We start from the raw sequence: 12,191 nt of genomic DNA on the forward strand, positions 1-12,191 counted from the left end.
TGCTGGCGCTGACTGCCGACTGCGGCGTTGCACCCCGATTGGATCTGGATGCTGGAGGGCTCAGAGTCAGGCGCTACGAGGAGGCGCTCGCGGGGTGACCCCAGGAACCAGAGTAAGCACACAGCCCTGGTGTATCGTACATTGCATGTGCATGGCAGCAGGTGACCAGGAGTCATGCTCCTGCTGCTCCACGAGTCGCATCCATCCAACCAGGCGAGTGCTGGGAGCAGCGGCTCGGCTAACCTGCTGTGCGGGTAGCGTGTGGGCTTGGCCCCCGAAATGGGACAAACAGCCGGCAAGTTGGACACAACCTGGGGATGAAAACGGGGGAATCCAAAGATGCCCCGATCTGAGTAATAATTCTTCTGAATCTGAATGAATCAGAGCCGGAAACAAAGACCTGAATCAGCCTGAGTCAAATAATTGTACTCCATCGTCCATACTCCGTAGTCCATAACTCCCGTGCTCGGAGTCCACTCCGGCTCAGACAACCCCGTCGGGACTGCTCTCTGCATCGGATTTGAGACTGTTGGTCGGGCAGAGCCGGCTGCACGCAACGAAGCAAGAATACGAAGGCATTTCGCCGGACCGTGGCCGGTCGGCGAAGCAACATCTCGGAGGCAGTAAATTGTGATTGGGTTGTGGCTCGGAGTGATTAAGCCAGCCATGGTTGGCCAGCTTGGCTCCGGCAGGGACAAGCGCAGTGGGCTTGGAGTTCCCCGTCCTCGACGGCGATGGAGGGGAGCCTGGAGATGTTATTGCACGGTGGGGCGGCTGCCGATGCGGAAATGAGCCTTGGCCGTCGTCAGCGGCACAGACAGCGCGAAAACTCTGAGGACCCACACACTCGGCGCTAAGAGCGCCCTGTGGAGCGGCCCCGCCCAGAACAGCTAGCGCGGTCGGCCCAGTTTCCCTGGCCGCCTCCTCGCGAGATGGTCGCCAGCTTCTCGCGGTGCAGCCGGTGGGGCAGTGGTGGCCGCGACGAGAACAAGCGATCCCCGCCTGGGGCGAGGCCAAGAAAGGCAACTCATGGGGGCCGGGGGCATGGAGGTTATAAGAGCGGCGCGTTGCTCCATCCTGGAGATCTCAAGCTCTCTTTCTTTCCACTTTGCATTGATTGACTCCCCATCCGCCAACATGTGGACGTCAACTTGCGGACTGACGGGCAAGCCCCTGCAATGGGCCATCACCTTCACGGCCGTCATGGGTTTCTCCCTCTTCGGATACAACCAGGGTATGATGTCTGGTCTCATCGCCGGTACTCAGTTCGTTATTGAGTTCCCCGTCCTCGCCATGCCTCCCGGAGCCACTAAGGACACGGACATCGCTACCTACAAGCACATCAACGTTCTGCGTGGTGGTGTTACCGCTTGCTACGAAATTGGCTGTTTCTTCGGTGCGCTCTTCTCCATGTTCTATGGTGAGGCCATTGGCCGCACTCGCCTGATTGTCGCTGGTGCCACCGTCCTGATCATCGGTGCCGCCATCTCTGCCTCTCCCTTCGGTGCCCAGTGGGGTCTCGGCCAGTTCGTTGTCGGCCGTGTCATCTCTGGTATTGGCAACGGTCTGAACACCGCTACTATTCCCGTCTGGCAGTCCGAGTGTTCGGCCTCGCACAACCGTGGTCTGCTTGTCTGCTTCGAGGGTGCCCTGATTGCCGTCGGTACCTTCATCGCCTACTGGGTCGTCTTCGGTCTCTCCTACGTCGAGCAGTCCGTCCAGTGGCGATTCCCCGTTGCGCTCCAGATATTTTTCGCCCTGATTGTCCTCGTCGGTGCAATGATGCTCCCCGACTCCCCCCGTTGGTTCGTTATGCGCGGCCACAACCAGGAGGCCTGTGAGGTTCTCGGTAAACTCAAGCGCGAGTCCCCCGACTCTGATGTCGTTCTCAACGAGTTCAACTTCATGAAGGCCGACGTCGAGATGAGCAAGGCTTCCCAGGCCAGCTGGAAGGTCATCTTCACCGGCGGCAAGACCCAGGAGTTCCAGCGTCTTATGCTTGGTTGCGCTGGTCAGTTCTTCCAGCAGTTCACCGGTTGCAATGCTGCCATCTACTACTCCACCCTACTCTTTGAGGAGAACTTGGACCTCCCGAAGCGTTTGGCTCTGACTATGGGTGGTGTCTTCGCTACCGTCTACGCTCTGGCCACTATCCCCTCGTTCTTCATGATTGAGAAGGTCGGTCGTCGTAAGCTCTACCTCATTGGTTTCCTGGGTCAGGGTCTCTCTTTCGTGATCACATTCGCTTGTTTGATCAAGGAAACCGAGGAGAACTCAAAGGGTGCCATTGTCGGTATCTTCCTCTTCATCGTCTTCTTCGCCTTCACTCTCCTGCCTCTCCCCTGGATCTACCCTCCCGAGATCAACCCCCTCCGTACCCGTACCGCTGGTGCCTCCGCCTCCACCTGTACCAACTGGATCACCAACTTTGCCGTCGTCATGTTCACTCCTCTCTTCGCCGCCACCTCCGGCTGGGGTGTCTACCTCTTCTTCGCTCTCATTAACTTCATCGGTGTCCCCGTCGCCTACTTCTTTTTTGTGGAGACCGCCGGTCGTGAGCTCGAGGAAATCGACATCATCTATGCCAAGGCACACGTTGAGAAGCGCTGGCCCTTCATGGTCGCCAATGACCTGCCCAAGCTTAACATGGAGGAGATTACCCAGCAGTGCCGCGAGCTCGGTCTCGATACCAACACTGCCCCCGGCCAGAACGAGCTTGCCCTCGGCAGTGGCTCCTCCGAGGACGAGGTCCAGGAGAAGCAGGGCAAGGAGTAAACAATTCGCTCTTTCATTCATTGACAACCCGCGTTCGGACGGTAAAACCCGCCGACGCTCATCGAATACCCCTGCTAGATGCATGTTTCTTTCTTGCTCCTGCATGCATGCATAGATTGTGAAAGATAGATTTGGTGTATTTCCTTTACCTTTCCTTTCTTTTTCTTTTTATTTTCTATTTTATTTTCCTTATTCCCCTGTGTACATCTGGTCGAGTTTCATGTCAGCTGGCCGCGTGATCTCTCCATATTAATGAGTTGGGACATGCGATGCTCAGTTATGATGTTCGAGAGGTTTTATGATTAATTCCGGTAGAGAATATACCCATCCTTCTCTCTAATTTTTCCTCTTGTAACCTTGTAACCGACGTATTAAGCCACATAGGACTTGGTGTAACTAGCATAATCTGTCAAATCTCATCTACCGTCCAACTGATCTACTAATCCTCCGTCCTGCCGGCTGTTTAACTGTCATATCGAACCTGCATAGATCATCACCCTTCTAGAAGACGCACCGGTTCTCGATAACGGGAAAGATTGTCTCTCCCAATTCTCTGGACGTCCCAACCCAATGAAACGTGTGTGAAACTGTCAACCGTGTGATAAAACGGTGTTGCGCGTCGATCCACCGCCGACACAGTTTGAGTTTTGGCTCCCTACCCGGTTTTATATATCTCCGCGACGGCTAGTTATACACCGGTGTCATTTGATTCGCAGACTCCCGATTTGACTAGACTACTGACTGGTTACTTGATACCGGTTTTTAGACTTCAAAGAATCATTAATGATGATAACTGTGTTAAACGGGGCCCCGCCCGGGTGTTCCTGAGCGCCCCTGACCCTCCCTGTCCCTGACCCGTTCCAAGATTCCACGTGACATCCCACCCACGTGACGAGATCTGTCACGTGATCAGATCTGAATTCGCTGACAGCTCCACCAATCGAATCCACTCCCTGGATTCCATTCTCCACAGTCCAGTCCACAGTCCAGTCCACCACGCCGCTTTCAAACAATAAGTGACGACACCGGCGTTTGAGGCGACGGATTCATCGCGATTTCAAATACCTTTTCTTGTCATCGGAATCCCAGCTGATGGAGACTTCGACTGGGACTGGGTCTGAGACGGTGACGGTGTTTGGTTTCGGGTTGGGCTTTGGAGTGCATGGTGGCGATATCTGGACTGTTCGGGTTCCGCGGTTGCGGCGGGGCAGGTTGTTAACAGGTTGAACAGCGCAGGTTATGAGATGGTTGCGACTTGTCTGAGAATGGAGATGGGTTGGAACGGATGGATTGGATGGATTGGATGGATGTCTACTGAGTCAGAGTGAGACTTGGGAAGGATAGCCGGGAGGGATTTCAGCTTACAACTACAGAGTACGTGTTTGACCGTCTACTTACAGCCTTCATTCAGCTAGTGGAATCTGCATACTCTGTCTGCCTCCGCCCTCCATTCTCCGCACGATAGTCCGTACGATCTTGTGACCGTTTCGCTGAATCGAGTCGTTCTCTACATGCAATTCAAACCACCGGGCTCGATATCGCTACTTGTCCATGCATCATCGATGGGAACCATCGAAACTTGGATGTGATATTGAAGTCGCCCCTCGGCGTGCTTCGTCGAGCACTATGAAGGAACATCTGTTGGTTAATTCAGTGCCTGCTTCGACGACGGATTTGCAACCGTCCACACGTTTACTCGCGTCTTGGGTATAATGGAGTCGAATATGCAGGTGAACAGCGGGGGAACAACCGAAGAAAACGCGGAAAAGGTGCCTTGACCGGGTTGAACATTGGACTCTGGACCTTCAGCGGCGATGTTACCCTGGACGGCTTATCCGTGTTCACCGATGCCTTTTCCGATCTGATATATCGCTGTCATACCCCGGATAACATACGTGTTGCGGGATTAAAGTTGGTCTACGGAGATGACATGAAAGAGCCAGGTCCTGCCCCTACTGATATGGGGGGACTCGTATATTTGGCCGAGCTACGAGGCGTCCGAAGAATTGTCATATTAGTCAGGGGAACAGACGAGTAAGAGGAAGACAAAAACATATACCATGCTTTTTCGGCGCGCCTTTCAGCGATTATATGCACAATGACGCCTGGCAAATTGACAACGACCTATATTGGAAAGAGACCGCTACCTCCATCACTGATCACACGACTGGCTTACGCTTGGGATCTTGGACAAGACAACAGGGCACGTAATACACCACATCAAACCCCAAAGTATAACGCCCGGGCCTGGGCCTGGGCCTGCTGTTGGCAATTTGAGACCCCTGCCTGCGGAAACCCCGCGACTTCGGAGAAGATGCAACGGATGATTGATTGAATGGCTTACTATGGGCCCATTTGGCTTGGGCTTGGGATTGGGGAAGCTGGCTCGGCACCGGTTGGCAACTTGGGGGCCGCCCGCGCATTAATATTCTTGTTTGGCTGCTAGGTTACGCTAGCGTAGACTGACTCTCCAAGAGAGCAACCGGATCTCTGGCGCGTAGAGTAGCATGCCCAGCCCGATTTTGTTTGTAAGGACGACTGTCCTGGTTGGAATGGCGCATGACCACCCAGGGGTATTGATTGCGGTGGCAGCAGTTGCACAGGAAAACTCGCTAGTTTTTACCTCTGGCGAGGTCCTGTTTCTGATATGAAGAACGCCAACTGCGCTGGCTCGGAGTCAAGATGACTCTACCCGGGAAACTCTGTTTGTCTTTGTGACTCCAGCAGTTGCATCACAATTGTGATACTGGGTCGCATGGAAAGCTGACTGCAGGTTTGTCTTGGTCCTGCAAAATTTACGGCGACAAAGATTGTTCCTCTAGGGGATGGAGTACCAAGGGTTCTCGGTATAGTCCGGCTTGTGCCTTGGAGTCGGGGTACCCCGCCAGAGCTGTGCCTCATCCCACTTCGACCATTCTTTTTCTCGTCGCCTCACAACAACACCACAATTAATATCCCAATATCGTTTCATAAGCTGAGAACCATGCCGCTGCACCTCCGCCCCGCCGTCGAAGCCGACATCGACCGAATAAACGACGTCTTCTTCTCCGGCTTCGCCAAAGACGCCGCCGTATCGCGCTGCTTCCCCAACAAGCCCTCTGTCAGGGAATTCCTGACCACCGGACACGTCCGCAGTATCGCCGACCCAAATGTACACAAGGTTGTTGTCGTTGATACCGATCTCCCGGACTCCCCGATCATCGCATACGCCACCTGGGTCGCCCCGCACCAACCTAACCCAGACGAACCGGAACTCCCCCTCTACCCTCCAGACGGCGACGACCTCGCCCTCGCCTCATTCTTCTTCCCGTATCTCAAAGAAACCCGCGAGAAAGACATGGCGGGCCGGACGTTCTGGCATCTGGCTACGCTCGTCTGCCACGAGGAGCACCAGGGGCGCGGCGCGGGGAAGATGCTGATGCGGTATGGCGTTGAGCAGGCGGATGAGATGCAGGCTGATATGTATGTTGAGGCGAGTCCGCCTGGCGTACCGCTTTATCAGCGCTTTGGGTTTAAGGAGGTTGGGAGGGTGACCGTTTTGGATGGGCTGCATACGGAGTTGTTTATGTTTAGGGAGTCTCCCAGTGCGGCAGCGTGAGAGTATGATATGGTAATAGTGGGTTATTATTGCTTGCTGGCCGGTGTTCAATGGGCCCAGTTAAAAAAGAGATGTGGGATATCCTGCCTGATAGAGTAAATATACCAGCCGAACCTAAGGCATGTACATGAGACTCGGGGATAGACTTGGGTACTATGGGGCGTCAGACGAGCACCGCCAGATTGTGAGGCGCTTTTCTGTATGTATCCTGACTTGACTAGATGGAGGGATGCAGGAGAACAATTGGATTGTTGATTGTTCTTGACTGCTGCTACTGTAGACATATCTTTTTACACTGCCATTCTCCAAATATTGGCCATGAATAGGCTATATATGAACTTCTTTACGATGATGGCTCATCTAGTATCAATCCCGCGGTATACAGTGATAATAGAGAGAACGGTTGTCGGGCAAACTAGAAGAGTAAGCTTTCTTATGGGAATATAAATTAATAAAGTATATATTATAATGAAGTACGGATTCAAAGACTATATATAATATATCGAACAATAACATGCTCGTCTAGTTCAAATCAGCAGCGAAATGTAGTCTCGAGACAGACCTGGTCCTGCACCACTGCCAGAAAAGCCGCTTGAGCAGACAAGAGACAAAGATATTAGAAGGATAAAACACAAGAAAAAAATCCGATATCTCATCAGAGGAATCATGTTAGATAAATTTGAGCAGAGTGATGAGACTACTGGATGTATATATATAATACAAGGCCATCCCACTATATTACTAATATAGATACAGTTCTATTAATAAGATACTGTCCTGTACACTTGCAAGGAAAGTAAAGGAGTTCGACTATGCCGCGATTGATCCATCGTACCATTATGACTTACTGTTCTTTGATTATTGTTTATATGAATATGGAAGCCTGGAACACCATCCAAACCTACCATTAGACCTTTGGAACAACAGACACNTACTAATTTAGATGGCGGGCAAATGTTTTTGGTGTTTTAGATTATATTTTCCATATTTCTCTTAAGACCCTATCGTCAGACACGACATAAAAACACAATTCTACCATCCCTACATGAAAGCACCGCACTGCTACGGCGCGTGCAGTATCCACGACCAGGACACATTCTCCTACAGCCTCAGTACCACCAGGACATGGAAATTCTCTACACTTGGTTAATATATATAACCAGTCCAATAGCGAACCTATCAACTAGTTCCACTCGATGGCGCCACCCTGGGTATTAGTAACGTCAGGTGTAATGGAAATCAAATCACCCCCGGGGCCATTTGGAAGCTCACGCTTCAAGTTCTGTACGAGGCGAACGGAAGTCCCGAGTCTAACAATGGCTCTAGCAGAATCAGAATCTGCAGCTTGATCGGCACAGCGATCCTGCAATCGGCTTGAGGCGAGTAGCTAGTGGCCAGTGACTAGTCACCAGTGGGCAGCGGTTTGAGCTAAGGAGTTGAGTATTGGTGGAACGCTGACGGGGCGAGATTGAGTTTGGGCCGGACGTACTGACTCTGACACGGCGGACTGCTCTCCTGCATGGAAATTCTAGAAAGGTTCGAATCCTTCGATTGCCATCCCGCGCTTGATGCAATCAGCACACGACAGCAGCGTTGCGGCGGAGATCAGGGGGCCCGATGGAGTGGACCTGTCGTACCAATACAGGACATATATATTTCTATTCAAGTACGCATGGTCTTCTGAAGTAAGGTCAAGATTCATGATGTCTGGCGATGGCAGATCGCATGCCGAGTATTCTTAGAATGCTTGTCACGAGTCAAGACAATCCCTCAGCAGACAAGCCTGGCAGTCAAGACCCAAGCATCAGACCCTTCTCGGCCGATGTCTCCGTCATCCTTGTATGAGAATACGTATGCAGCGATTGGATCCCCGCAGAGCCTTGGCAGCTTATATGCAGACTCCATGCAGTGAGGCAGCGAGAGAGATATACAAACGCACACACGTGCGGGGCTCCGGCACGCTTATTAGCAGGAAAAAACAGGCAAGCTCTGTCCGCCAAGGACCCGAGTGATCTTCTTTGCCCGCGCCAGCAAATGGCCAGACGCGGACTCTGTGCCCAGACTTCCGCCAAGCTGTGCCAAGCAGGATGGCGAGGAGACGAAAGGCGAATACGGCAATTGGGCGTTTCTCTGGATAAACGAATTAGAGAGTCTGGAGTGTGAACGTGCCTGGCAAGGAAGAAGAGTCGCGAGTTGTGGGGTGTGCTGAGCCCCGTTGTTTCAGTGGTAGACTGGTAGTGGTGTTTGACGGATCTGATCTCGATTGGAGAGATATATACCTCATATGGTACTGTATGGTACGGTCGTGATGTTATAGAAAAATATTGTAGTACTATTGTCATGTAGAATGGGAATATTGAACGCTGAAGGGTGCCGATGTGAAGAGTGATTCTGATACCAGCGATAACTGCAGAACATGATCAGGCCTAAGCTGAGGCGACGTCTACAGCACTAGCGCACTCTGCAACGCCACAGACCCCTGGGGCACGCGACATCTGTATTGATACTGGAATCGCCCTGTCGCCGTCCCGCTAACAGCAGGCCAGTGGAAAGAGTTTGCACTTTGCAGTCTGGACAATGAGGCGGCCGCGTGGGGGCAACACCATCGAGACTATTCAAAGATATAAAAGGATGCTTTCCCCTGGTGATAGTCTTCCGTAGTCAGACTCCAAAAATATAATTCATTACTTACCTGGATGGACAAGATGGTACTCACCGAGTACTCATACGTCTTTGCCATTGGCACCTTCTTCGCCCTCCTAGACGCCTACAACAATGGCGCCAGTACGTCTCCTTAATACGGTGCACCCATCTTTATGGCTCCTCATGCTAACAGATCCGTAGACGACGTCGCAAACGCCTGGGCAACCAGCGTCTCATCCCGGTCCATAACCTACCGACAAGCCATGATCTTCGGCACGATCTTCGAAATGCTGGGCGCCATCACCGTCGGCGCCCGCACGGCCGATACAATCAAGAACGGGATCATCCCGAATGAGGCATTCCAGGGGAACGCCGGTGTGCAGGTGCTTGCATTTACGTGCGCGCTTGCGGCGGCTTCGTCGTGGGTTATGTGGTGTACGCGGCACTCGGCGCATGTGTCTTCGACGTACTCGCTGATCTCGTCTGTTGCTGGTGTGGGCGTTGCTACTGTGGGCGCGTCAAAGGTGCAATGGGGTTGGAATGGGGGACAGGGCCTTGGAGCAATCTTTGCGGGGCTGGGAATGGCACCTGCCATTGCGGCCTGCTTCGGCGCGATCATATTCATGTTGATTAAGGGTGTTGTTCATATGCGGCGGAATCCCATCCCCTGGGCGGTTTGGGCGGCGCCGTTCTTCTTCCTCGTTGCGGCGACGGTCTGTACGCTGTCGATTGTGTATAAGGGGTCGCCGAATCTAGGGCTGAAGGATAAAGAGCCGTGGTATATTGCTGCTGTGACCATGGGGACAGGCGGTGGTGTCTGTATCCTCTCTGCGATCTTCTTCGTCCCGTGGACACATGCCCAGGTTATCAAGCGCGATGCCTCTATCAGATGGTACCATGTCTTCCTGGGCCCACTGCTCTGGAGTCGTCCGTACCCAGCTGATGCCGATCGTGCTGTCGCCATTGTCCCTGATTATGCCGTTGTCCAGCACGACAGCGACAGCGACATCGACGACGCGAAGAAACAACTCGACATGGCAGATATCGGATCCCCCGAAACACTATGCGAGGACACCGTCCTCCCCAAGGCCGCACATGTGACAGAGAAGGGAATCGGCGCCGCCGAAGCCCAAGTCGACTATAAGCAGCTCATGGCCGAAGCGGAGGAGAAGTTCCACGCGAAGCTGCGCAAGGGCCGGGGTCTGCTGGCGTGGGCACTGCGTGTGCTCCACGAGAACCCGATGGGGCCGGGCGAGATCTATGAGTTCAGCAACATGAAGATCCTGGCGAAGCGGGTCCCGTGCATGATCATCGTGGGGGCGCTGTATGGGCTGCATTATGATATCCATGCGGCGCAGAGTGGGATCCATGGCACGCCGGAGGGGGATCGTATGGAGAGGGTTTATGCCTGTGCGAAGAAGTACCCGAATGAGGTGGAGCATACGTTCTCGTTTATCCAAGTATTGACGGCTTGTACGGCGTCCTTTGCGCACGGGGCCAATGATATTGGGAACTCGGTTGGGCCTTGGGCTGTGCTGTATGGGGCGTGGAAGACGGGCAGTGCGGCGGAGTCCGAGGCTGATGTTGCAGTGTGGCAGCTGGCTGTTCTCTCTGCGACCATCTCGATTGGGCTTATTACGTATGGGTATAATATCATGAAGGGTATGTCCTCCATCTCTATACTGGCGATTAGAACTAACGTGTGCAGTCATGGGCAACAAAATCACGTACCACTCGCCCAGCCGCGGCTGTTCTATGGAAATGGGCGCTGCCATTACCGTCCTTGTCTTCTCGCAGTATAAACTCCCGGTTAGCACGTCGATGTGTATTACTGGCGCGACGGTCGGTGTTGGGCTGTGCAATGGAACTTACAAGGCAGTGAACTGGCAGCGTGTCGGGCTGCTTGTTATTGCATGGATCATGACGATTCCCATTGCAGGGACCCTGGCAGGCATCCTGATGGGCGTTGTGCTGAATGCACCGCACTTTAGTTGATTTACTAGTTGATTTACCTTCGTTGATTTGTCGTCGAGAGTGAGGGATTGATGTTTATTATTCCAGTCAGCGTGTAGGCGGCATTAGGCAGCAGCCCTACTCTGCCTTATATATGGACCCCTTATATACCCCACCAACAGTCAGTTTTAATAAAATAAAAAATAAAACAATAAAATGTCTACCCCAGTACTCCACCCCCCCAGACTTCACAACCTTCAACCCCCAATCAAACTCCCTTCTCCTCACCCTCCCCCCCGAAATCCGCTCCGAGATCTTCTCCTACGCCCTCGCCCCATTCGAGGACACCTCCAAGGCATACCAGAAACACACCTACTGGACCCGACCCGGCTATAGCGCCCCGCTCAAGACACACACCGAGCTGCTGAGGACGTGTAAGCGCGTCTACACAGAGACGTGGTTCTTACCCTTTGCGCTCGCGGAACACTCGTTCTATCTTACGGCGCGAGACCGCAGGCCGCCGGGGAATCTGTCACGGGAGGAGATAGCGTCGTGTCTCGAGCTGATCCGAAAAGTGCACGGGGATGATTTCGATTTTGATAATGGGAACGGGACCGGCGATGTTCGGGTCTTTGCGCAGCTATATATCCTCGAGCCTGGGGATGCGTTCCAGAGGGTTCTTGATACGGGGTCCGGGTTGTTGAGGCCGCGCCGGGTGCGGTTGACGCTGCGGTATACGGATTTCTGGCACTGGGAGGATAGTAAACTGCTTTACGTTGATGGGACGTGGGTTGCGAAGACGAGGTTCCCGGATTGTGTGCGGGCGTTTGTGGTTGATTTTGAGAGTCTGGAGAGGAGGAAGAGGGAGGTGGATATCATCGTTGAGCAGGCGGTTGAGAGGTGGGTGTTTAAGAGGAAGGATGAGAGGGTTCTGAAGGCTAGGAGCGAGGATGTAACTGTGTCCAGGTGGACAGGAAGCTCGATGTTTGGGGGCTATCGCTGGCTTAGAGATGAGGTGAGGCCTGGCGAGCTGGACTACTATGTCAAGACTGTTACGTGGAGACTCGCTGCTGGTGGTATACCCCCTGAGATGGAGGACGAGTGCCTGACTATCTATACCCCTGACGACCTCTGGCAGCTTGAGCCGCCGTATCTGGGGCGGCCTGCTGTCCATGAAGAGGAGATGGCTGCGATGGTGCCGCAGGACGAGTTCGCCAAGTCC

At 53.2% G+C, this 12,191-nt stretch overlaps 5 protein-coding genes across 5 annotated transcripts; 4 read left to right on the forward strand and 1 right to left on the reverse strand.

The window, feature by feature from the left end:
• Positions 1-959: 959 nt before the first annotated feature.
• On the forward strand, positions 960-3,199 carry mfsA (glucose-inactivated glycerol proton symporter STL1). The gene has a single exon (XM_040848016.1). It carries the CDS (start codon positions 1,030-1,032, stop codon positions 2,773-2,775), a length of 1,746 nt encoding a protein of 581 aa, XP_040697968.1. The 5' UTR covers positions 960-1,029; the 3' UTR covers positions 2,776-3,199.
• A 2,559-nt stretch (positions 3,200-5,758) lies between these two features.
• Positions 5,759-6,373, forward strand: ASPSYDRAFT_160880 (GNAT family N-acetyltransferase; the record flags this gene model as incomplete). The annotated part of the gene is made up of 1 exon (XM_040842945.1): positions 5,759-6,373. The coding sequence occupies one exon, from the start codon at positions 5,759-5,761 to the stop codon at positions 6,371-6,373; it is 615 nt and encodes a 204-aa protein (XP_040697969.1).
• A 1,393-nt stretch (positions 6,374-7,766) lies between these two features.
• On the reverse strand, positions 7,767-9,138 carry ASPSYDRAFT_50197 (uncharacterized protein). The gene is made up of 4 exons (XM_040848017.1): positions 9,090-9,138; positions 8,011-9,014; positions 7,863-7,937; positions 7,767-7,801 (listed from the first exon to the last, which is right to left on the reverse strand). The coding sequence occupies exon 2, from the start codon at positions 8,713-8,715 to the stop codon at positions 8,164-8,166; it is 552 nt and encodes a 183-aa protein (XP_040697970.1). The 5' UTR covers positions 8,716-9,014; positions 9,090-9,138; the 3' UTR covers positions 7,767-7,801; positions 7,863-7,937; positions 8,011-8,163.
• Positions 9,105-11,150, forward strand: ASPSYDRAFT_50200 (inorganic phosphate transporter). Its single transcript, XM_040848018.1, has 2 exons — positions 9,105-10,678; positions 10,725-11,150. The coding sequence occupies exons 1-2, from the start codon at positions 9,190-9,192 to the stop codon at positions 11,009-11,011; spliced, it is 1,776 nt and encodes a 591-aa protein (XP_040697971.1). The 5' UTR covers positions 9,105-9,189; the 3' UTR covers positions 11,012-11,150.
• Positions 11,151-11,207: 57 nt separating this feature from the next.
• On the forward strand, positions 11,208-12,155 carry ASPSYDRAFT_97798 (uncharacterized protein; the record flags this gene model as incomplete). The annotated part of the gene is made up of 1 exon (XM_040853246.1): positions 11,208-12,155. A coding segment is annotated over one exon (948 nt), but the record flags the coding sequence as incomplete, so codon positions are not given.
• Between the last annotated feature and the right edge of the window lie 36 nt (positions 12,156-12,191).

This window comes from Aspergillus sydowii (assembly GCF_001890705.1).
Source record: "Aspergillus sydowii CBS 593.65 unplaced genomic scaffold ASPSYscaffold_14, whole genome shotgun sequence".
In the NCBI taxonomy this organism is placed as follows: Eukaryota; Fungi; Ascomycota; class Eurotiomycetes; order Eurotiales; family Aspergillaceae; genus Aspergillus; species Aspergillus sydowii.